Genomic DNA, 27,043 nt, shown 5'->3' with positions numbered 1-27,043 from the left:
CAAATCACTTCACCTTCCTTACACAAGATGCAGAGAGCACCGGCACTCACTGGTTTGCTGGGAGGACTGGAGGAGATATTCCAAGCAAAGATCTGTCATAGTGCCTTGCAAATAGAAAGAGTGATATTAGTAATCACTGTCATTTGCTGCGCTGCTTAAGCTTATGATTCAATTTTTGTGTGTTCATTCTTCAGATTTTTCTTTCCCTCTCTCAGTTTTTTCGTTCCTTTCCCCTACCCCTTCATCTTCTACATTCCTCTATTTCCTATTTTTCTTTTTCTTCTCTCCCCAACCTCTTTCTCTCAACTCTCTATCCCTCTTCAATTCCCCTTTCTTCTGCTTCATTTTACTTACTTTTAGTTTCTCTTTCTTTTTAGTTTCATCACTGTGAGCAAAGAAGTCTATAAAATACAGAGTTGGGGGTTTTAAGAAACATTGAAAATTTGTGCAAAGCCAACTAATACATTATTCTTAATTTTTTTCTTATTGTGCATTAATTTATTTAGCAAATAATCATTAAATCTATTCCATTCACAAAACACAATGGCCCAGAGCACTTGAAGTGCCCCCAATAAAATAACAATCTTGCTGGTGAGACAAATCAACTACACGTGGAACATGGTGAGACAAATCAACCACATATGGAAAACCAAAAAACAGTATATGCAAACAATCAAATAGATGTCATAATGCCACATATAATTGTCAAATATAAGTCAGTCTTAGGTAGGGGTGCACAGGAGGGAAGAGGACTATGGGTGGCAGTAATGAACCAATATCTTTTACAGAAAACAGAAGCACCGAAACCAGGGATACTGACAAGTTTTCATTTCCACGGTTTATTGTTGACACTATTGAGTAGGTTAAGAAAACACATTAGTTTAAAAATGTTAGAGATGTGCTGGCTCTCTACAGAAACGAGGGCTTTTATCATAAAATATCTCTACATGTTTCCATTTATTGGCAATTGCATCTCTTTTCACCACACTCACACATCCACATTACTGCATCACTCAGGCTCTGTAGGATAATCATGTTTTCAACATTTTACATCATAAAAGCCCTGCCAAGAGATTCCAAAACATCTGGATAAAAAGTGAAAGCTTCAATCATTCAAGTATTTTATTTTATGGGATGCTAGATTATGACTTGAGCAAATCATAAAAGGATTAAATATCACATAAATTTGAACAGACAACATATACATTTATATTTATTTATTTGGTAGGTAACAAATGCAGAGCTATGAGCCTGAGGAAACACAAGTGATTATGATTGAATACAGTTCTTTGGACATCACAGGTATACCCTCTAAAGGTAAGACAGCAGCTGGCTTTTCCCTCAGGTCTTAATATGCTTTAAAATTTAGAGAAACTCAAACAATATGTTCAAATAACTTAAAAATCTTTGAAAATACTCAAAACTATAACATAGTTAAAGGTATCTTAATGAAAGTATCAATACAAGAAGCAATGAACTTGACAAGCAAGTAACTACTATGTTTAAAAATAATTTAACATTGAACAATCTATATCCATAAAATAGCACAATCACAGCTGATAGGATGGTTTTAAAATTAAAAGCGCCTGTGTATTTTATCCCTGTGTAAAGCCATATTGTTGGCAAAGAAACTGAATCACAGTCCCTGTGGCAGTAAAATGTCAGAGAGTCAACTTGGACTTGGCAGATAACCAGGAGTTACGGTTTTATTCAGTGACTCCTACCAATGCTCTGTTCCACAGAATTCTGAGGCTAATCAAAGCCGATGTTTAGCTTGCCACCACACCCAAACTTACTCCTCACAAGCACTCCCAAGACAGCTTGACAGGTAAAACTACTTGGAACATACTCCTACAGGTAAAGAAGAAAAGTCACAATGAAGGCAGACAGAGCAGAAACCAAATCACCACGTTTATGCTATTCTTTTTCCCCAAAGGAAAAAAAAACCTGGAAAGCACTTAGAATCTCTTCATTTCTAATCCTTTCTGTAACCTCTAATTGGATAACTGTTAAAAGATACCTTAGTTAAGGTGCATATTGACGTAAAAATACAGACATGTCACTATTTCAAATGTTTATCTATTTGAGGCATAAAACATAGAGACTACTCGTGTTTATATTTTTAAATCTCAACTTAGAATGCACTATTACCAACTACTCATCACCAGTAACTTTAAAGGTTTATCTCTCATGAGACAATATGGAATGATGGTACCAATAACAAAATGTATTAAAACAAAATCTGAATACTAGAAAGCCTTCCTAGTTTTAAGGGTAAAACTGTGAAGAAACAACTGTTCACATGCTGCAGTATCATCTACATTGCTTCGTTTACATTTATGCTTTATGCTTCTTAACAATGTCTTCTGAGACAGACGCCAAAACTGACATGAAGTACTAAACTATCTTTGTCTTCCTTTTCGAGTGTCTACCTTGATAAAAAGAATTTATAACATCCTTATTAAAAGTAAGCGACTTAGTAACTACACTTTCAAAACATTCATGGGTACTAATATTTAAATGCATAATTAATACTTTGAACAGATGCTAGATTGGCATTTTTCAAAAATCCTGTTTGGAAGAAAGCAACCTTGGCTTTTAAAACCTACAAATTCAGAGTTACATGTCAGAGAGAACAGATGAATTCTCAGTGTCAAAGCTACGAACAATTAAATTACACCACAAGGACTTTACATAGCCCCAACACTTGATTCTAAGCATGACAGTGTTGGAAAATCTGTCAGGGTAAACACACACACACCCACTCCAACACATATACAGCACAAAACACATGTAAAAGTTTCCGTAGTTAAAAGTAAGCTAAATTATAGACTCCTGGGAGGGCTAAGCTGAACTGCATTTTCCTGACATGTGATTCTTGCACAGAAAGTTTTTGAACCCCCCTGAACTGCTCTATTCCACCCTCTATGCCAAGAAAGATTAAGTTCTATCATCTTTTCTTGTGCCGAAATGGACTTCACTGGCCTTGCAAACAATTTTTGAAGGGTAAAAACAGGCTCTAAGATATAAAGCTTCTCCCACTACTCACTTTTGATTTCTGTTCACTTGATAGATCGTTGCCAGGTTCCCTGGGATGAGACATGAGGAGGAGGCACAGAATTGCTAGGGGTTTCCACTAAAAAGACCAGCACCGAAGGCAGCACTAATCCTGCACCTGTGATGTGTTATTCCCCAGTTAAGAAATGCAGTCCAGACTGTGGTTGCCTAATACAGCTCAGCTGTTTTTTCAGTCCTCCCTTTGATTATAAACTGGCAAGAGAGATTATTCCAGTCAGGCATTGAGCTGTGCTCAGGATACATGGCATATGACAGTGGAAAGGTAAAAGAGAAAGGAAACCTTAGAATCAAAAAAATAAATAAAAAGAAAGAAAAGAAAAAAGTCACTGACCACAGTGTATTATATATCATTTCCAGATGGTTAAAAGCTGCCTCTGATTATAACCAAGGCAGAAAATATAGGACGTTAAAATACCTAGAAATCTATTTTCGATATTGCCCTGCTGCCACTCAGAGTGGTACTTCAATGTGCAATTCTTAAGTTTATTTTAAAATAAGTACAACTTCACCAGCTGATCAGCTATGTAAACATTTTTAAATCTTTCTTTAAAGAGGCTTACCAAACCTAAAAGTCAAACTCCTCTTACAATTTGGAACCTTTCATAATGTTGGGAAACCTGAAAACCAAATGACTTCTATTAATTTTTTTGTTTTTATTAAATCCACCATATCATTTGACTTATTAACATTTTTTATATAAAATCTGTATTTGAGACTTAACTATCCTATTCACCACATGTGGTTATACCAGCTTTAGATATTTATTTTACCCAGCATAAAATGACTAGCAAGTCCAAACTGATTTAAAAGACACGTATCATTCACAGGCTGACTACACAGCACTGTGATTTCACAGAGAGGAAGAAAAAATGGCCACGATGTTCAGGAGCCATAAAATCTAGTAGTGGACAGTAGAAAAGAAGTTACTTTCTGTTGCTGTTCTTGTTCTTTAGTCATAAAAGGGCTGCTGACCATTCCCTCACACCAATGCCCACACTCCATTTCCTTTTCACACTCTATATAAGCACAAAACCATCTAGCCCCCAGGCTAGTATCTGTGCCATTTTAAATAAATAATCTAAAACCTTATCCAAAAAAAAAACAGATACCCTTTCCTAATAGCAGATGGTTAAAAAATAAAAACAAAAAATTAATTTATAGGCACAAAAAGAGGTGAAGTGAAGAAAATATATCCATTTCAAAAAAAAAACCTTAAATATATACATTGAAGAAAAGGTTTTAATGTTTTTTTATCAATTACCTACTATCTGCTAAGCAAAGCACTTTACTAAAAAAATTAGAAAAACTCCCCATGATATATGTTAAGAACAATAGAGAAAAAAAAAATTCCTGTGACTATAAAGACATTCTCTCTAATCAGAATTTGACAAATTGTATGACTTATATCCAGATTTTGGGGTTAGAGATAATACTGCATCTAGGCTTCCCAGTAACACTCTCAGACCCACTAAAGGAGGACCAAAATTTAGGTGGTATGCCACAATATGTTCTATTTACCTTCTCCTGACTATTCCCATAACCCAGTTTGGGCATCCGAATTAAAACAAGATGGCTGAATTGGCTCCTGGATATGGATATGACTAGCAACGTACAGACTTTTGATATTTTAAGATGAAAATACTTTTCCTCTGAATTAATTGGCCATTAAAATAAGGCTGAGATTTTGAACCACATCTGCTCAGCTTTGATTTTTAGGAATAAGTTTGCCAAAGTATAATCTTGTTGACTTTTGGGCAGAAACACTGAGGAAAGATCTGAACTGAGGCTATGTTATTATAATGATTGTGTTATCTTAAATCTGAGTATGGCACACATTGGAACATTCTGGCCTGATACTGTTCAAGCTGTCCCTCTTTTGATAAACTAAAGGCTTCAGTTTTCAAAACATTCTCCAAAAGCAATCTTATTATTTTTAATTTTTAATTGTATAAAGCCTAGTAGACTCAGTGGCCCAGACTTTGAAAATCCTTACTGATCTTACCTTTATATTTTCTTCCTTTGTATTTCCTTATCCAATTTGTATCTCCTCATTTATGCTAATAATGTACACACCCACACACTATATTCTAAGGCCAAAATGTTTCTTTCCTTCTCCTTCAAATAGTCACCAGTATGGGGTCTCATGACACACAAACAATTAAAAAAAGAAAAAAAAAATGTGAATCCAAGGATGCTATAGGAAAAATATTTTCCTCTCATAAACCCTTTCTTCAGATGTTTCTGTATTTGAAATCATATCGACATAGGTATTTATGTGTGTTGTATTTTTTGCCCTGAAATATTTTGGTAAGTTGGGTATATGATCTTAAAGTTCAGAATCAGTATAAGAAGGTAAGAAACCTATACTTACTTATGTTCTATTTCAATTACCAAAGTGCTCCCCAAGACTAGTGATACTTGTACGGGAGCAAAGGACAGTGGCTCTCTTAATTAGATTAGTTAGAAAGTTGTCCACATTCACAAAGAGTATATGAGATCAAACAAAATATTTTACCAAAATGTAAGAGTTGGTATTTCAGCTATTAAGAAACCTTTCCTTCTGTTTACCTACAGAATGTCCTACTCTCCACTAAAAACCCAGAAAATAATTCAGTAGAGAAGGCAAGACTTATTATTATTTAATGAGTTGGAGACTGGTAAAACTTATCAACTCTAACAATTACGGTCATCAGACCTGCTGATCCTCTCTAGAAGCAAAGTCTCATACTGGTTCATTTTTTTGTTTTGTCTTTTCCCTAAGGAAAGAGCATGATGATCTTTCAGAATAAATGGGCCCCACTTACAATCAAAGACTACTTAGGAATTAAAGTTATTTATTTTCTTTCCATCTTTCTCGGCAGACAAAAGATATTCGTTTTCATCACTAAAACCACAGTAGCTACTTGAGAGTAATGTGAAAATTTGCTGGTGACTCCCATTCTCTATCATCCAATCAACTAGCCTGACCAGAAAAGTATTAAACTTGTGCTAATTACTAATTAGATAGAGAATGTGAAATAAAACACACCCCTCTAACAGCTACTTCCTAAAACAGTTTCACCCCAGCCTTTGGAATATACATTTTGTGACAGCTTTTGTGCATGCCAAAATTGTGGTAAAGGTAACACTGCTCTTCCAATTTCATACCAATAAGGGGCAAAGAAAGTCTTAGCCAATAGGCGCCATCCCAAACAATCCACCCACCCCCAACTGTGCCAGGCTCTTGCCTTTGTTGAGTTCAGTGTCTCTTCACTTGCAAGAAAGTCTAAGCAGAGAGATCATTAGTTATGACATGTAGACGCTAGCAGATAATGTTGACTCACTTCAGGAACTATTAAACTATAAACAGTGTGCTGAAAGCCATTTATCTACATTTTAGAATAAACAGCAGAAGCCACTCAATTAAATAGATTGCAAGGAATAGGCTGCTGAGGCCAAACCAAGTGAAGCTTCATTTTGAGAAGAAAAATCTGTGAATTTAATAAAGATCAATCCAGGATCCCACTTTACTTTACACTATAAATATAAAAGATATATGTTATAACATATATTTTAAAAGGCCAATTGATTCAGTTACCAAAGTTATTGCAGTGGGTTCAAGTTGGAAGTAAATTTACTGGTACTCGATAGATATATTCCCTTAAGTGACAACATTTATGGTAATACTCATGTTTAACAAATGTATGTTTATCAAGGAGAGCATTACCTATCACTATATAAAAGGTAAAGCTGAATTAGGTCAGTTTTCTTTGTCAGCAGTCTTCCGATACACAAACAATTTAACTATTTGGAGAAATAATTTCTAAATGACTCTTCCAGGGTGGGGGGTGGAACAGAACCTAAGTGCTATTTTACATTTATTTACATTTTTCTGTAAATATATATACATATTTCTACCTCCAGCATGTGAAAACGCTTCCAGAAAAACACTAATATTTCATGGAACCTTGGATTCCACAGTTGATGAGGATAGAAGATAAATCAAGGCCCTTACTTCAAGTACCATACACAGGTAACACGGTGCATTTAGAATTTATTTTTCCTACTTGTCAGAGAACAAATCAAAATCTGCTCTTTTTCACACTCCCAGATGTCAGAAGCTTTTCAAAACAATCCTGAGGTCAGGGAAGAGAACACACAGGTGTGTGTTATGTCAACTACTGAAAGCAACTGAAGGTTAGCCTGGAATCCGATCCTTCCACCAGCACATTCTTGTGAGCATTACAAATGCTCCCTGAAGGAATATTACACTAATGCTGACTTATTTTAAAAAACACCCCAAATCTCATTAGATCTATTCCTTAGCAGCATTGTTCAAAAGCATCTCTGCTAGTAACAACAAACTCTCACCTCTTAGCAAACCTTTAATCTTTTCTCCAATATCACTTCTTCTGCTCTACTTTCACTGACAATACAACGGGTACAGCAACGGTAAAATATTCAACATCAACACACATAAGTGTTCGTCACATCATGAAAGCTATGACAACTCACAAAAAAACTTAAATATGAGGAGATCAGGGACAAATGCTTAAGAGTAACTGGTTCACATGAACAGCCACTAGGCCTTGGGAAAACCATACTACATTTTGACTGTTGGAGGTAACCAGCCTGCAACAGAAAAGATGGCAGTAGTATTTCAGACTCTGAAATGACCAGTGTTTATGCTAAAAAACCATATGCCTGGTCATTCCAAACCTCTATTCAACACAAACAGCACCTTTCTTCATTTTCACAAAAGAAGTGATCGGAAGAACGTTCTTGCCATTGAATGACGAAGTTCCAGTTGAGATTGGAAAAATTCTGCCTACCGGTAAAATGACCCAATAGTCACAGATTTCTGATTATCTTTACTAATACTCCAGAATAACCACATCAATTTCAACTTTAGTAATTCACTGTCAATCAGATTAACAGTTATTCCAAAAATTTAGTATTTCTATAAGCCTTCCTTTTCCTTCTCTCTCACACACATTTGTCCAGAGTGAGGACCCACAAGTAACAAATTACTGTCATAAAACCTATCTCTTCCTGCCAAACGTTCCTAGTATTTTCCAAACCTCAAAAATGTCTCACTACTGAATAACTGCACCCCGCCCCCAGCTAAGGATCCCAAAACCAAAACAATTAAAACATTATTTTTTCCTTTTTCTACTTCTCAGTCCCTCATCAAATGCCTAAATGGTGATGCCCCAAACAAGAGCGCCTGTTCAGCGAGCTGCACCATGCCATTCTCAATGTCTGCTGCAGTACTGGCGGTAGCTGACAGATTTACTTATATATTTCTTATCTATGTATACCAAGTTTCGCAGCTTTGCTTTTCTTCTTAGTAGCAGCAAACCTAGAGGCATTTTACCAGTGAGATTCCATGATATACAGGGAAAACGGGAACAGGGCTCTCTCTCTATTCAAGTGTACGTGCTCTTTGATCTGAGATCATTTTCTGTTTTCCTTTCTCATTTTTTGCCTCCCAATCCCCAAAGTCTTCTAGAAAACTTCAGTATTCTTAAAGACCCAGATGTTTCCTTTCTTCTTCTCCACTCCCATGGAGAAGATAGGAAACACCAGGTGTGAAATATTCCTATTTGCCCCCGACTCAACAACCCCTCCCCACCCCGCTCCCTGCTTGTGAGCTTTCATCCTTGCTTGTCATCTCAGGAGAGTTTCCCCACCATTTGTGTGTCCTCTTCTCCCACAGCCAGATGCACCCCCAGGAACACAGCCTCTCACACAGAGAATGACGTGCCCTCATCCGTTCCTTCCCAGGTTATGAGCAAAGAGTAGTTTTCCTAGCCTGGATCAGCCCAGCTAAAGAAAGGGCTTAGGACAAAGATAAAACAAGTGTACTATAAAGAAAGGGGAAAAAAAAACCTGAAAGGAAAATTTGACATGTTTATCTTGTAGTACCTTATATTCAAAACATGTAACCAAGCACCAACTCTTACAATAAGACAAGTCACATGTGTAACAGGATAACTAGACTCCAAACAGGTGTAAGAATCATGATTTCTAACCTTAGCTACGCTACTAAGTGGAAATCTCCAGAATGTCCAGAATGGTTTATTGGGGGTGGGGGGGAGGCAGCACAGTGATGATTTACCAATAAGGCTTAAGTAGTAAACACAGGTTCTCAGGACATGTTTGTGTAAGGAATGCCGATGAATGAATTAGATTACCAGAAAAGACTCAGCCAAACATACCTGTCTAGATTAGAAATTCACTGCAAAGCCAATGACCCTGAGTCAATACCATAATATAGCAGAGCTGCATGTGTGACGGCTTTTCCCATGACTGCATTCCCTGGACAGGCAACAAAGAGCGATAACAGGTGTTTCTACAGAAAAGACTCATGTGCAGCAAGACACCGTGGTTGCTCTGGTAACCAATATATTGCAAACCTGTAACATGTAATACCTCTGTTCCCAACTCCATCCTTACCTAATAAAGAATTTGGGGAAAGGACATCTAACTTCCCATTGCCTAAAATCGTAACCAGCCATGGACACAAGGGATAAAAACAAATCCAAACCTGCCTGGCTACAAACACAGAAAACCATTCACAACTGAGTACACTTTTTAAAAATATATATAGGCTATGGCTATAAATGTGGATATTCCTGACTTCACTCACCTAATTTCAGGCAGATTTTAAGATTGACACTATATTTACATATTGAGGGAATATTAAAGTTATTTATGCTTGAGAGTCTGCATGACTGAGTTTGCTGAGAAGGGACTGGAATAGACTGAAAGGAGACTACTCTATATTAGAGAAAGGGGAGCAAGGACAAGACAAACGGCCAAAAATGAACAGCAGTCCTGAATTCCCAAAATTAAACACAGTAATCTGGAAATAACTTTCATTTCCCTTGAGCTTATTATTTACATAAACTATATTTAAATAAAGGTTGAATTTTATGCTGGCACAGCATACTAACTCAATCGATTAAACTTGTTTTAAATTTCTTTAAAGATTTTATTTATTTGAGAGAGAGGGCAGAATGAGTGAGTGAGAGCACATGCAGGGGGGAGGCGCAGAGGGAGAGGAAGAAGCAGACTCTTTGCTGAGCTGAGAGCCTGATGCAGGACTGGATCCTAGGCCTCTGAGATCATGACCTGAGCCAAACGCAGACCCTTGACCAACTGAGCCACGCAGGGGCCCCACTTGTTTTAAATTCTACTTAGCAATATTAAATGGAAACAAACTAGGAAGAAAGGCAAAAAGGAATAAACAGAGTGATGGTACCAAACCTTAATTCCATCCTCCATAAGGTATTTTGGGTTGCAGGTGAAGAGAGTAAGCATCAGCACACACAGTATAGTAAGTACTATGACCTCCTCTCTAGAAATCACAAAAAACATGAGTGTTATCCTGAAATCTTACTAGTCTACTCTGAAGAGATGGGTTGTCTGACCTTGACTATCATAAACACTTTCTTGTTCCAAACACCTGCAGTTCCTTCTGCTTTAACATGGTATTAATCTTCTCTCATACACTCTTTTTAGATCACTCTTTTTAGATCAGGTAAATTTCTAACATGTACTGAGTTCCTAGGGCCAGAATAAAATCTATTGGTAATTTTGTTACCAACAGAAGTAATGAGTATCTATCTGTCCTTCCTCAGAGAAAGCAATGGCTATTCTACCATAACCTTCTGTCTTTCTCTTTTGTGTTTGTTTTTGTTTCATTTTTTTAAAGATTTTATTTATTTATTTGACAGATTGAGATCACAAGGAGGCAGAGAGAGAGATGTGGAAGCATGATCCCCACTGAGCAGGGAGCCCAATGTGGGGCTCCATCCCAGGACCCTGGGATCACGACCCAAGCTGAAGGCAGAGGCTTAACCCACTGAGCCATCCAGGCGCCCCTGTTTTTGTTTTTGTTTTCATAAACATCTATGTGAGAATAACATAGTTATTCTTGCCAAAGATACTGAAGTTATTTTCATCTGCTAAACAAAAAAGGAATAAAAGGAGACTAAGTAAAAATAAGAATAATTATGTTAAAAATCCTGACATGTTCAAGGCACCTGGGTAGCTCAGTTGGTTAAGCATCTGCCTTCTGCTCAGGTCATTATCCCAGGATCTTGGGATTGAGCCTGGAGCCCTGTGTCAGGCTTTCTGTTCAGCAGGGAATCTGCTTCTCCCTCTCCCTCTGCAGCACCCCTGCTTGTTCTCTCTCTCTCTCCCCCCCAAATAAATAAATAAATAAATAGATAAAAATACTGACAGGTTCAAAGCAATTTAGGGGTCACAATACTATATATTTGTATACCCTGAATTAGTTTATCGGTAAAACAATATGGTAGGAAGAAGGGATTTGGCTGGCTCTGTAGGTGGAGCATGTGACTCTTGATCTGAGGGTTGGGAGTTTGAGCCCCACGTTGGGTACAGAGATTACTTAACAGTAAAATCTTAAAAAAAAAAAAAAAAGATGATACCAAGATATGTTTTCTAACCTCCCTTCTACTTCAAACACATTATGGTCCTACATACCTTCTACTTTGCTAGTATCCATTCTTTTTTAATATCTAAAGCATGAAAAGAGGTTATTAAATATTACATTCATAAAATATAAGAATTTCTGTTCTGCCATTTATTAGTTGTGACCGTAGGCAAATTCTTAATTTCCTTTGGTCTCAAACACTTCATGATATTAATATCTACATTTCAAGGAGGTTTTGAGAGGTAATCATTTACAGAACGTCTGGCTGGCCAATCTGTTAAGTGTCTGCCTTAGCTCAGGTCATGATCCCAGGGTCCTGGGATCAAGCCCCACACTGGACTCTCTGCTCAGCAGGGAGCCTGCTTCTCCCTCTGCCTCTGCCTGCTGCCCCCACCTTGCTTGTGATACTTCACAAAAAGTGGACAAGTAGGAGTCTCCTAAAAGTCAGATGCAATGTGGAATCTGAAACCCTATTGATGAAATTTTCATATTCTGATAAATTACAATCTACTGTCTCATGGATAGTTTGGATTTTTTACACATACATGAATATGAAACATGGGCACTGGTTGAAAAAAAAAACTGATTGACTCAGCTAGGCAGATCAGTTCTGTAGATACGGACTTTGCAAAATCCTAATTTTTCTTTGTAAGTTTGAGTTTTATCATTTGGAATAAATACTGTCATTTGTTTTCCTTGAAGTAACGGGCTCACTTCATTCATTTTTGAGGCTATGTCTGTAAATACACCTAAAAAACCATAGTTTGTCATTCTTTCTAGTAAAAGTTATGTTTCATGAAAAAAGTCTCAAAGTAACCACTAATCTTCAGTATGCTGAATAATTTCATTACATATGATCCACATTCTGTCACCCAATAGTAAAAAGACATTGACTCAGAGGTTGGAATTTAATAAAATTAAAAATTTTTACTACTTCATTCAGGATATTATTAGATGAAGCTAGCTTTCTTTGTTTGGTGTTTGGTTGGTTGAGTGACTGTTTATTTGGTTGGCGGGTTTGGTGTTTCAGTGGCTGAATGATTGGTGGCTTGTTTTACTATGAGTACATGGCAGTGAAGAATTTAAGAATACAGCTTGGCGTTCTGTGTTGATTTGTGCTAATATTTTGCCAGCAGTTCTACCCACGCTCTCTTTTGCATTATCATTGTAAATACATCGTTATTATGTATACACATATTATTATGCTTGCAAATCATACTTTGAGAACTCCCACAGGGGATGACCAACTATTGGCCATCAGAATTGAGATAGAAAACTACACATAGTTTAAGATAAGTTAGGAGATTTTAAGTATGGTGGAAGAGAAAGGAGTTTAAGATGATTTTTAAAAGAAAAAATTAAGAAAACATTGAACTCTTTTGAACTCTAGAGAGAAATTTTCACTTGGAAACACTATATTGTTCACAAAGGTATTATGTATACCAAATGACTGTGAAAGCAACTACTAACGTAAATATATGCTTTAATGCTCTTAATTGGTCTCTAAATGGCATAATTAACGTACAGAACCTTAGCTGACCTAACACCACTTAGATGCTGCCAGTTATGAAATGTTGAAAAGCTCTTCAGAAGAAACGATTCATTAATAGGAGAGTAAAACAAACAGATACAGAAAGCTCACATTCTCAGAAAAGTAATTAAAAAGAGAAAAAGAGTTTTCCAAATGTGGCACTAATTAGTTGGTTGATTTTTGTTTGTTTGCTTTGATTTGGGGTTGTAAGCTGTCACAGGCAGTCTTTTCTGTTTCTGCTGTATGTTTTGTTTGTTGGTTGGTTGGTTTTCTTTTTCATATCTGAACACCAAAAAAGGCTGAATACAGGGAGACAAGCTTTTCTCTAACTTTCACTACGTTTGTTTATGTCTTATCTTTAACTCACTTAAAGTCGTGATTTCCAAACAGCAATCAGTTTTTCCTCCATGCTGCAGAAAACAGCCAATTCTGAATCAAGAAAAGTCAGAGATTTTATATCATGTAAAGGTCTTGAAGAAGGGACACCCTTAGCAGAACATTTTCCCCCTACCTACAAATACTCTATGGAGAAATTCTGAAGGTATCTTTCCAATACGAGGTCTTAAAGGTGCTATTATTTCACACTCTGATGAAATATTTAGAATAGATACACAGTGCATAAGAATAAGAATGACATCTCATCGGTTAACCACAACATCCTCACCTCCTAGTATAGCATGAGGGTCCTCGAACACATGCAATAAAAAAATAAACCGGGTGTGTAGAACAACTCGTCTATCCTGGAAGCTGCAAGGATCATCTGAGAGAATAGATTAACACAAATATTTCACATATATTATGATATGTTATCTCAACTGTGTGTGTGTTCTAACTATGACTGTTACTTGGTAAAATCTCCCCTTTTTAAAATTAAAAACAGCGGCACCTGGATGGCTCAGTCGGTTTAGCGTCTGCCTTCTGCTCAGATCATGGTCCCGGTGTCCTGGGATTGAGTCCCGTATCAAGCCCTGCATCTTGCTCAGCAGGGTATCTGCTTCTCCCTCTGCCCCTCCTCCAGCTCATGCCCCCTCTCTTGCTCACTCTCTCTCAAATAAATAAATAAAATCTTTTAAAAAAAGACAAAATAAAATTGAAAAGAAAAATTTAGCTGAATTTTTCTGACACTCTTTTTGCTCCCTAGCCATAAAATTTTCAAACTCAAACACAAGACTTTGACAGAGTCAATTCAACTAAATTTTACTTTAGGTTAAAGAGTATAACACTGGAATATAGATTTGAGAGGACGGTTCTGAACGATGTCTCTAATCCCAGCGTAAACCGGACAGCACTTACAGAAGAGAGTACATGCCTGGATCAATGCCCAGTTCCACTAATAAGCTGTATGCCTCTGGGCAAATACATTAGTTTCTGTAGACTTCCATTTCTCCCTCTTGAAAACAGGCATGATAAAGTCTACTTTCACACGGCTGTTGCTAAGTTTAAATGAAGTACTACATAAAGCACGTAGCACAAAAGGCCCAGTGACTGAAACAGAGTAAATGCCCAATAAATGCTAGTTTGCTTTGTTTTACGGAAATCCAGGCTTCAAACTTGACAGTAAACACTCTGGTGTTTGTAACACAGAAAAGCACACACCTTTCACTCCACTACAGAAGTATAAAGCCACTACCAGAATCCACCACCAATTTAAAGACCCACTCTAGTTAAGAAATAGACACACACAAATCTATTTTCTAGAGCATGATAAATGAGATACTGGCATTCATCACTTACCAGGGACTACCATAAATACTGATACTAATTCATATTTCCAATTCTTGGTCAATTTTAGCCACTTTCTCATTTATTATAGAAAATGATTTCACTATTCAGAAAAGACATGTGGAAATTTCATTATCATGGCTCCTGCTAGTACTGATAAGGAAATGTGGTACTGTTAAAGGAAACGGCACTACAGAACACTGCATCACGTGAAATATATCAATATTACTTATTCATATTTAGGGCTGTTTAGTATGTCATATCAACTTTGCCTTCAAAGCACTTTCCATAAATGTACTTTAACACAGCATCACACAGCATGCCTTATATACCATATGCAATTCACTTTACATGTTACTGCTAACTGCTAGGTAATACTACCTATTACTCTCTAATGATATTTTATATCTTCATAACATCTTAAACTTCACCAGATACTTACATGAACATATATGTGTGTGTCAGATGCAGAAATTATACACACGTGCATTCTATAACATCCACATAAAGTGTTACTGAAGTTTTAAAACTGGCCGACACGTAATCATTTCCCTCAGCTCTTCCACTGATATATAATCATGTAAAGCCAATAATATAACTTCGCGGGACTCTAATTTCCTGGTTTTTAATAAGAAAAGAGCTTAGAGAACATTTATATAATACAAACACTCACTTTAAAATGTATAAAGACAACCTAAAAATTGTAGAAAACAGCTCACCAGTTAACACTTTACTGTCTACAAAGGCTATCGCCATGGGCTTTGTATGCTGCACAGAAATAAATAATGCCTGAAATGACTAGCAAATGAAGGAAATACAACTACTATTTATCAAATACTTACCAATTGTTTCATACAATTCTTATCAGAGACCAGCAAGGCAGGTGCAATTATTCCCATTTTTAAAGATTTTATTTTTATTTATTTGTCAGAGAGAGAGGTAGAGTGAGCACAAGCACAAGCAGACAGAGTGGCAGGCAGAGTCAGAGGGAGAAGCAGGCTCCCTGCAGAGCAAGGAGCCCGATGTGGGACTTGATCCCAGGACGCTGGGATCATGACCTGAGCCGAAGGCAGCTGCTTAACCAACTGAGCCACCCAGGCGTCCCAATTATTATTCCCATTTTTAAATGACTGAGGATCAGAACTGAGATCTTAAGGCCAAGATGAGACTTTCACTACTCCACTTAACTGCTTTAACCAAATCACTCAATAAAAACAGTATTAATAATAATAATAAAAAGGAGAAGGAAGATTACTTATCATCACCATCAGCAGGTGTGAGTAGCTTTGATTTCTTTTCCCCCAACAGCAAGGACAGGACTGTCTACCATGTTCCCTTTGGGCAGAATATGAGCTACTGGCTGGAGCCCCTCCTTTCTATCTCCTTAATCCCTGCCCCTATTTAGTACTACTATAGTACTCTCTGATCTCTCTCCCACTTCTGTAATCTATTATTTGCACTGCTGCCTTCTAAAAATAACAACACACATGCATGAACTCACAAAACGAAAAAGCTAAAACCAAGTACGCAAAAGCTCTAATGTTTCTAAAGTTCTTAGGAAGGCATTCAAGGCTCTTCATGAACTGGCCCCATCCCTCTTCCCACCCTTATCACCTCTCATCATCTACTCCCTATCCACACCTTACTCTGTGTTCACCATGTTCTTCATACTCGCATTTCTTTGTTCATAATATTCTTTCAGCCTCTAACAGTGTCTCTCTCCTTCACCATCTACATCACATTGCCCAATCAGAGACACATGCTTCTTTTTCTGATGTTTCCATGGAGATTCACCATGTTGTATATGTTACTCTAACTAAAGTAAGAGTTAGTTGCATGTATATTCCAGCCTATCAAGTATCAAGTATTACTAGTTAAGTAGTATAATTTACTTCTAAGTCACTCCGTTAACTATCAATGTGAAAGATTAGTTGTGTGACCTCAGCCAATTTACCTCCAAGAATCTCCATTTTTCATTTGTCAAATGAGGATAATAACAGTATTTGTTCATGCATATATGTAAAATGGTTACAACAATTCCTTAAGCAGAATTTGCCCCCATATAAATGTGAACAATTTCTGTATTATTAGCTGAAATTCATGACCAAGAATTTCATTATTTGATGCTAATGGGCACATTTTTTCATCCAACTCTGATTTTAGTTTTCACAAATCTTCAAAACAAAGTTTTTAAGTATAAAATCTTATTTTTAAAAAACTATATTACTTACTTTGTAACTTTTCAGAGTAGTTTATATGAGCAAATATAACCATGATAATAATGGACTAAAAGACAAGCTGACTTTAAGCAGTTTCTAGAGTATATTGTTAATACAGTCAGAAAGGATTCCTGCAGAACACAAAATAAGCTCATCCCTCCATGCAGAGCACCAGTTCATCCTGAAACTTTACTACTTATACAATGAAATGAGGGTTATAAGTTAAGGTAGAACTCTTGGAAGGAGATAAGCCTATTCACTGAACATTTCCATTTCTGCATTCCATTCCATTTCCAAGCCTCCTTGGAAAATACAGAAATAATTAACTGTGCTCTCTCTTTAGCTCTCTAAGCTAAAGAGTTTATACTCCAAAATGAGGATTGGATGGCTAAGAATAATAAAGACAAATTCAACAACATCAAAACTAGGAGTAAATACCCAAGTACACAATAGTCACTGAATGGTAAATGGAATATAATCTAATATCAGGGTCATCACCAATACTGTATCGTGCACATATAACCAGTGGAAATGAAACCTCCCTATGATACATCTAGAAAACTGAAAAATAAGTCACAGAAGATCCCCATCATATTCTCAAAAACCTTAAATATATCAATCACTTCTCCAGTAGAAAGTAATTATTAGAAGTAAAAGTTTACTCAGTTATTGTGAAATAGATCTAACACCCTGCATATACTGAGAGGAGCAGATGGTGAAAGCAGTAAAAATTCCAGCAGTAACTATGACTAATTATTATTAAATTTATGAGGCTTGACTTAAAGATAAGTTCTGAGTTAAATAACAGCAACTCAGCACTTCACAAAGACAAATTCAAACTCATGACCTATAGTAAGCAAAGCAGGATGGTAAATTACTTAAGAATAAGTGGGATGTTCTTTAGAGGAATATATTTATCAGCAGAATTACCAAGGTTTGGCTTCCAGGTCACTGCTGACATCTGTTAAGTGTGAAGCCTCCCAGAAAGAGACAGATGTGGACTGATGTTTTAGGACTTCTCTGCTCATCCCAACACATACTTCTATTTCATATTTAAAATAATGATGAGCCGCATGTAACTTTCTAGGCCCCCATTTGATTTCTAGCTCATGTATTTCTTTATTTCCATACTACCAAATAACAATGATTTATAAGGAATGACAGCAAAAATGGTGTAACCGCTCTTGCTTCAAAAACCTTGTTGACTGGGGGGCATCTGGGTGGATCAGTAGGTCAAGCCTCTGCCTTCTGCTCAGGTCATGATTTCAGGGTCCTGGAATGGAGCCCTGCATCAGGCTCTCTGCTCAGCAGGTAGTCTGCTTCCCTGTCTCTCTCTCTCTCTGTCTGCCTCTCAGCCTACTTGCAATCTCTTTGTCAAATAAATAAATAAAAACTTTTTAAAAAAGAAGCTTGTTGACTTTAGCAATTTCTCATTCATAAAAGACTGTGCTTTTGAAAGTGAGTAAATGTATATTTAGGCATTCTTACTTTCTGTGGATTGTACTTGGACCATGAGAATAGCTGCAGTCCAAGGTAGCTACAAATGGCTGGACAGAAAGCCTTGGGGTGCTGGGAATGAAGAATGGAGAAAATCTGAAATGAAAAAAGAAAGTTGAGTGCTACCCATCAGAAGTGAGGATTCATTCACTAACTATTCTTACAGCACCTCAGCCTGAGGAAACAAAGACCTTCCCCAAGGCCCTAAAACAAGGGCCAAAGTAGTATAAATTGAAAGGAAAGATTTCTCAAAGCCAAGAAAACCAGTGTGCCAGCACAATTTTAAGTGTTTTTCATGCATTAACTCAGGTGCTTTGTCAAACAAGCTAATGAGTCCTATAGCACCACTCTCCCCACCCCAAACTGCAATGCAGACACTGAGGCACTGACAACTTGCTGGAGGTCATAAAGCTAGAAAGAGTTGAAACTGAAATTTAAACACAAAGAGTCTGACTCCAAAATCTGATCTACACATTATTTGACATATAAAAGCAGGGTTTCTGACTATCTTCAGAAAACAAGCCAAAAATTACTCACTAAGACAAGAGTCAATACAAAATGAAAATCATTGTGTAAAAATAAAACATGTCTATTATTTTCAAACCACTTTCTTTAAAAAATCTGCATTCATTTGCAGTGTTTCTGACCTGACAGTTCACAACAATGAAAGAGAGATGGGTGTTTCTCCTTGCTACCACATTCTGCTTTGGCCTTAAAAGTGTTTTTAACTCTTTTCTTTTAAAGTGAAATGTTAATGAGTCCTTAATTGTCAGAGGACTTCATAAATATTCATTAAACATCAAGAGAATTTGTGTTTCCTTTCCCGAAAAGCTAAAAGAGAAAACAGTTAAGACTTCAAAATGGAATAAGCATGCACAAAGTCTAAGCGGATTTATAAACTTTTGGTTTTGTCTTAGATGTTTATATGAATCATTCACATCATTAGAAAACTTTAAAAAAAATTCTTAGTGTAGAGATACTTGGATACTTTAATTTTGCTCTTATAAGAAGTTCTCCAGAGTATCACCTCTGTTGGAGATATTTCCATTTTTATCTTTCATCTACTTCTGAATGATCCAAAACATTTCACCAACTCTTCACGCTGCCTTCTGCACCACTGAACAGTAAAATGGTTATGATGATGGGAGGAAATGATTTTGATCTAAATCAACAGGGCAGGCCCAGCTATTATGAAAGTGCCACAAACCTTCTTCATTAAAAAAAAAGGGGGGGGAGGTTTTCACATTAGATTTGAGTCTTCAAAGAAAGCACTGCCAAAGTCCTGTATTTTACACCAATCCTACACAGCAGTCAGGGAATATTATCACACAAATAGCTTCCTCCTGATGAAGCCAAAACCTCAATTATTTCCTAGGTGCCAAAGTAAGGAGATGACCACCAGGTATCAAGGCAAGACCAATGTTCCCAAGGTCACCTCGGCAAATACAGAAGACCTGGCAAGTCAAATATTAACTCACGAGAACAAATCTCTCCAAAACCCGCCACATCTGATTCTTACTAAAGCAAGCTAAAAAATTACCTATAAAAGAAGAATAAATGATGTTTGCTATTTCCAGACATACAGCAACAATTTTTCCCCTTTTCTCTTAACATTTCTTTTACATCCTCAACCAAGAGAGATAAACATATAGCATTCTATAAAGCTATGTCTATAAAGTCTATGCATTACGAAAGTAGCTATCTTGTCATTAATCTTGTAACTATAAATAAGAGACTACACCAGTCACATTTGGAGAAAATAAGACATTGATGTCGAGAAAATTAGAATGTTTTCTTAATGGAGTCCCTAGTTCTGTAATTTCTAAGATGAGCCAAATTCAGAATTATTAAATCATTTAAAGGTTTTTCTTAACTTTTAAATTTAAGAACAATCAGATTTTTGTTTTGTATTTGACTCTAAAGTGTCTAAATAAGCCAAATACACTTATAGATTCTTTTTTTTTTTTTTTTTATCTTTTCAGCATTCCAAGATTCATTGTTTATGCACCACACCCAGGGCTCCATGCAATGCTTGCCCTCAGACTCACCCATCCCCCTACCTCCTCCCCTCCAAAACCCTGTTTGTTTTTCAGAGTCCACAGTCTCTCATGCTTTGTCTCCCCCTCCGATTTACCCCAATTTACTTTTCTTTTCCTTTTCCATGTTATTCCTTATGCTCCACAAGTATGTGAAACCATATGACTGACTTCCTCTGCTTGACTTATTTCACTCGGCATAATCTCCTCCAGTTCCGTCCATGTTGATACAAAAGTTGGGTATTCATCCTTTCTGATGGACGCATAATACTCCCATTGTATATATGGACCATTATCTTCTTTATCCATTCCTCTGTTGAAGGGCATCTTGGCTCTTTCCACAGTTTGGCAATTGTGGCTATTGCTGCTATGAACACTGAGGTACAGATGGCTCCTCTTTTCACTGCATCTGTATCTTTGGGGTAAATACCCAGTAGTACAATTGTAGGGTCATAGGGTAGCTCTATTTTTAATTTTTTGAGGAATCTCCACACTGTTCTCCAAAGTGGCTGCACCAACTTGCATTCCGACCAACAATGTAAAAGGGTTCCCCTTTCTCCGCATGCTTTCCAACACCTGCTGTTTTCTGTCTTAATAATTTTGGCCATTCTAACTGGTGTAAGGTGGTATTTCAATGCCATTTTGATTTGAATCTCCCTGATGGCTAATGATGATGAACATTTGTTTCATGTGTCTATTAGCCATTTGTATGTCTTCTTTGGAGAAGTGTCTGTTCATGTCTTCTGCCCATTTTTTGACACGATTATTTGTCTTGCGTGTGTTGACTCAGAGGAGTTCTTTATAGATCTTGGATATCAGCACTTTGTACTGTCATTTGCAAATATCTTCTCCCATTCCATGGGTTGCCTCTTTATTTTGTTAACTGTTTCCTTTGCTGTGCAGAAGCTTTTGATCTTGATGAAGTCCCAAAAGTTCATTTTGGCTTTTGTTTCCTTTGCCTTTGGAGACATGTCTTGAAAGAAGTTGCTGTGGCCCATGTTGAAGAGGTTACTGCCTATGCTCTCCTCTAGGATTTTGATAGATTCCTGCCTCACGTTGAGGTCTTTTATCAATTTTGAGTTTATCTTTATGTATGGTGTAAAAGAATGGTTGAGTTTCATTCTTAAAAAGACAGTCTTTTCAATAAATTGTGTTGGGAAAACTGGACACTTATCGATTCTTAAAATAGTCATTGCCTTGTATTTTTCACTCCCTGAAATCTGGATGGGACTGGGTCCAGATGGGATAAAGGCAGTCCTTACATACTCATAAGAATATAAAAAGCTATACTCTGTGGCTAAATAATTGTTTATAAGGATGCTCCCTGCTTTTTCAAATAAAAAAATAAAATCTAAACTTTGTTAACCTACAATGTCCAGTAAACGGAAACACTGTATACTGTCTGAATTCAGAAAGACATAGCACAAAATAGCTCACAATTGTGATATAAGAATAAAATAATGCAACTTGGGGACCAAAAAAAATGCTAAAGAATGTTTTCTGTGCTATCTACCAGATGAGTTTTTTAACAGAGTAAGTTTATATTGATTCATTACTTTATAATTATACTACCAACTTCACGAGTATATATTTTGACATAAATAAAAAAGGAATAAAAAAGAAAAGAACAAGTATATGCTTTTCTTAATGTCTGTTTAATAATTTAAAATTCAGAATAAGAAATTCAATTTTAGTCCCACATAGTTTGCTTCAATATACATGAAAAATGTCTTGGGAAAGAATGTAAACACTCCAAAAACTTGTAGGTTTTTTTCTTGATTTTATAATACTTTATTTTGGTCTTACTAAGGGTTACCTGCCCCCGTCTTCTATTTTAGATGCTCAGAATGTCTTAATTTACGCTGAATCTACAAAGCTATGTTTAAAATGTTTATTGATTAAATGAATTTGAATAGATTTAATATAAATTATTGTGATAGTTAATTTTAAGTTAATATTAAGATAGTTAAATTTAAGGGCACACCTTGACTCAGGGTCAAGGGGTGCCCAGATATCTGGTCAAACATTATTCCAGTATTTCCAAGAGGGTATTTTGGGATGAGCTTAGCATTTACACTGACATACTGTGTGAAGCAGATTGGCCTTTCTAATGCGAATGAGCCTCACCTAATAAGCTGAACACCTAAATAGGACAAAAGAGTGCACTCTCTTCCAAGTAAGAGAGTTCTTCCTGCCTTCAAGCTGAGGCAGGTTTTTTCTGCAAGCAAACCCAAAGTGAAACATCGGGTCTTTTGAGATCTCAAGCTTGCCCAGCTTTCCAAAGGGAACTACACCACTGGTTCTCCTGGGTCTCCAGCTTCCAACTACACATCTTGGGACTTGGTTCTGGTGCTACAAACAACGCTAATACAGTTTTTGTTCATTTTCACAGTTTCTGTCAATACCCTGGTTTCTTGTAAGTAAATATGAAAGGTTCTTTTAATTAAACATGAAGTCTCTAGGTCCTCGAATTGTGGTTCTTAGAATTTCTTCCAGCTAATGAAGAATTATAATTTCACTGTCAGCAACACAGCTGAAATCTCATGTAAGTATTCAGAATCTATGCTCTACTGATAGCAAGTTAGGCAGTGTAGCCCCTAATATCTCTGTGCCCTGGGGAGTATCCAATCATGCTAAGACTATGAGATCTTTACCATCTTATTATTGTAATGTAAAATGTCAACATGAGATTAAATAGCAAGGATTTAATTCAAATAACAAGATTTTTGTCCAAAACTAAGGTGTACTCACCAACTATAAGATGATCACAGATCAGACGTGATTTTGTTTTCATTTCTGTAAATTTCCTTGGGCAGTATCTTTCTCATCCCCACTGGCCTAGAGATTTGTATATAGCAATCTTTTCCAGTAGTGTTGGCCCCTTGGGAAATCAAATTGTTTAATAAACTTCTAGGTTGAAGACCAGTTCCAAACACTCAACTCTCTACTAAATAAGGTAATAAAAAGCACCAGAGGTATAAAAGCTATTGGCAAAAATCTAAGTTTCAAAATACATAAAAAATGTTGGTGAAGAACATACCCACATAAAATTTGTATTACTAAACAGACAAACATATACCAGAAATCTTACTTGAAACATCTAGACATTTTTTATTACATGCATTCTGGATATTTTACTAAAGAACTTACTCATTTCCGGTGAGTAAAGGGGGAAAAAAGTACTTCAACATGTTTTCAATAAAAGAAGATGGCTGTGAAAGTAAAATAAGGGGTTTGAGGCTGGCCAGGACAAGCTCGAGGTAAATTCTTTTTACTCCAGAGGTACTCAGACACTTCATCCTAAGATAAATGCCCTTTTCATTCTTTCAAAATGTGCCAATAAAAATGAATCAAGGGGATGATTTTTTTTCTCTTTTTCAAGGTTTTCTCATTCTCATCTTTTTCTAAAATAATCAAGGAAAGAAATAGTGACCATAGTTAAGAACTCCTCTGCTTATATAGGAACGCAGAGTAATAAATGTGTTTTCCTTGTTTGATTTTTGTGAAGGTACTACCTCAAGTTACAACTCCCTTATTAGCTCTAGTTAATTCCCAAGTACACTTTTCTGAACTCCAGTCCTACCCAGTCAAAGGACTCTTGGGTTTCTAACATTTCATGCTAAGCAGTCTTGCTGGTACACCAAACTCAACATATTTAAATATGAAGTTCTCCTTCCTCTTTCCTGAAGCCTCTACATCCTATCACCTCCCTAAGTCTGCTCCACCTTCCGCATCTCTCTGATGACTCTGATGAGGCCACCGTCCTCCCACTGCCAAAACCAAAACCCGGGACGCTGCGTAGAGGCCTCCCTCTCTCTTATCTGCCATGCACAATCCATCCACAACACAATCATTCTACTCTTCTAATTTTTCTGTCATCTTTTCTTAACTCTCCACTGATGCCCTTAAAAGATGACAAGTGCAGCCCTCATCATTTCTTACCTGGTTGCCTGCCATAAGCTCCTAATCTCTGTTCTCTAGACCTATCTTCCTTCAACCATCTTTACATTTTTCTAAAATACTTCTACTTTCTAAAATATTCATTCATTCACTTGCATAACACAATAGTTATTTATTGAGCACCTACTGGGGCCCAAGGCTCTGTGGTGGGCCCAAGGATGGAACAGTGGAAAGAAACAGACACAACTCCCTGCCCCAACAAAGCTCATAGTTACCAGATGGAAAGAGAGAGTAAGCAAAATAAACCTGAAAGCATATTAATTATGCTAGGTGCTGTGGTGAGAAACAAAGCGCAGAAGGCGGACAGAATATGCTGGGAGTGGCTGTTACTTTAAAGTGGATGGTCAGAATGTCCTCACTGCGGAAGTAATTTTTGAGAAAGGGGGGAGCTATGAGGTGGGAGAGTGCTCTAAAGAGAGGACAGAGCAAGCAAGAGCTCTGAGCTGGAAGGGCAGCTGGAATCCTTGAGGAACAGGAGGTACCAGTTTATCCTGCACCAGGAACACTAGTAGGAAATGAGGTCAGAAATGAAGTGGGGGCAGATCCTAGAGGGTCTTGCTGGATAAAACACTCACTCACTGTCCTGAAAAAAGATTATGGAGGGCCAAAATAAAAGTACCAAGCCAATTAAAAAACTGCTGTTTTCTTGTTGAGACAAGCACTAACTGTGGTTTGATGGCTGGTAGTGGCAGAGCTGACAGGAAGTGGTCTGGCTGAAGATACATTTTGAGGGTACTGCCATGAGGTTAGTCTCCCAGAAAGGTAGCACCTAGGACAACTGTGTGCTCAGAGGTAGTTTACTTGGGAATGTCATCCCAGGAAAGAGGAGTAAAGACCTGGGCTAAGGAATAGAGAGGGGAAAAAATGGCGATTTGAGAATGAGTTATCTAGTTCACCCACACTAAAAGTTTCAGCTTATCCATCCTGGGGAATGATGAAGTACTTCTCCCTCAGCTCCTGTCCCCCATTGGTCATGTCTGGCTGCCCACAGTTGCAAGAGGATTCTGAAGTGGTACACAGAGATGCACAAGAGAGACATTATTAAAGTAACTGTCAGATGCACTGTATGTTTTATACGAGAGATAATGAAAAGTTAAGGATAATACCAAAGGTCTTTTCCCAATAGATTATAAGGATGGAACTGCCATTAACTGAAAGGGAAGACAATGGGAAATATGATTATGTTAACTCCTCTTTCAAAGCCAGTCATGGATCTACACAATCCACTGGAAGAATATATATGCTTCCTGAGCTGGGTCCACACACCCCCACATCTTCTGTCCCCTGCTTACAATCTCGAATTAGCCACTCACTACCCCTCACCTCCAATTCAGTAGTTAACGCTAAACTCGGCCATCCTATGGTTACCCCAAGCCCTCCTCGGTCTCTCTGAGATTTTGGTCACATTGGTTCCCTCTGTGTGGAATCTCTTCAGTTCCTTTATTTGCCCAGATAATTCCCTATTAACCTTTAGTTGCCAATTTAGTTGTTACCTCCTTTCAGTCAGATAGACATCTATTTGTTCCCAAAGTATTCATTGTATTTGTCTGCCTCCCCTCCAGAATGTGACCAGGGAATATTTTCCTTGAGCTCACAGAGCGCAAGACAACACTGGAAGATACTAAGTGTACAATAAAAGTATGATAAATGAAGGTATAAATTAATGGCTTCTCCAAGTCACTGTATATTTATTTATATTTAGCTAAAATATCCATGCCTCAAACCATCTTTCCATATTAACTATTTCAATATTTTAATATACCATCTCATCTTCTGAGACAATGAAAATTATGCCCAGAGTCATATCACTATTTAGTAGTGGGTCAACAATAAAATTCAATTTTTCTGATTCCTATCAGAAAAGGCTACTGCTTTTTCCCTCCAAATCCTGGACAGGACCTAAGTTTAATATGTTCTAAGATATATTATGGGATTAGGTTGCTAAAGAGTAGAAATACCTATTGCATTTTAATACCAATTTGCCATTTAAACATAAAAATAAGACCATCTGGAAGTAAAAGAAAATTTTTCTAGAGAATCTTAAATCTTAATGACTCTTAAGGAGAGGTATAATATAATCTGATTTTATACAGTTGGCCCCAAGTCAGCAGACTTATAGGTAAAAGAACTTTTTCAACATGTCTATTATGTACAGGACTAAATGATATATTTAGCTAATACTATTCATACAAAACAGAGATCAGCAAACTTCTAATAGTAACTTCTTGGCTTCATTCCATTTTAATTCTGATGGAAAATGTGAGCACATTAGTTTTAGATTCAATATAAGTTTCTATCCGGTAACCTTGGCTGACTAGATTTTCTAAACCTAGTCCTTCTCACTTGGAACAAATGTGTTATTCCAGAAGATGCCAACACATCATGTGTTACTGATACATAATGAGATTAAGAGGAAAAATGAAAACACTTAAAATGCAAAACATACTTGGGAAAGAATTACACAGTAAAGTGACCCAGGGAATGCCCTCAGCAATTTTCTGAAATTATTTGGATAATATCTTCAGGATTTAAGAGTACACCTAGGTCTTACTAA

General features: G+C 36.9%; 1 protein-coding gene across 7 annotated transcripts in view; it reads right to left on the bottom strand.

The window, feature by feature from the left end:
- Positions 1-27,043, bottom strand: part of BMPR1B (bone morphogenetic protein receptor type 1B) — a 392,804-nt gene that overhangs the window by 57,697 nt on the left and 308,064 nt on the right. The window contains exons 1-2 of one of the 7 annotated variants that reach the window (XM_059376195.1): positions 23,281-23,360; positions 18,485-18,589 (exon numbers count right to left, since the gene is read on the bottom strand). The exons of 5 other annotated variants lie outside the window; for them this stretch is intronic. In XM_059376195.1, coding sequence (XP_059232178.1) covers positions 18,485-18,509 — 25 coding nt within the window. In that variant the 5' untranslated portion in view covers positions 18,510-18,589; positions 23,281-23,360. Of the gene's footprint in view, positions 1-18,484; positions 18,590-23,280; positions 23,411-27,043 lie in introns of those variants that run through there. One more of the 7 variants, XM_059376190.1, reaches the window with a different exon arrangement.

This window comes from Mustela nigripes, chromosome 1, assembly GCF_022355385.1.
Source record: "Mustela nigripes isolate SB6536 chromosome 1, MUSNIG.SB6536, whole genome shotgun sequence".
Classification (NCBI taxonomy): Eukaryota; Metazoa; Chordata; class Mammalia; order Carnivora; family Mustelidae; genus Mustela; species Mustela nigripes.
This window is presented reverse-complemented; position numbering and strand designations above follow the sequence as displayed.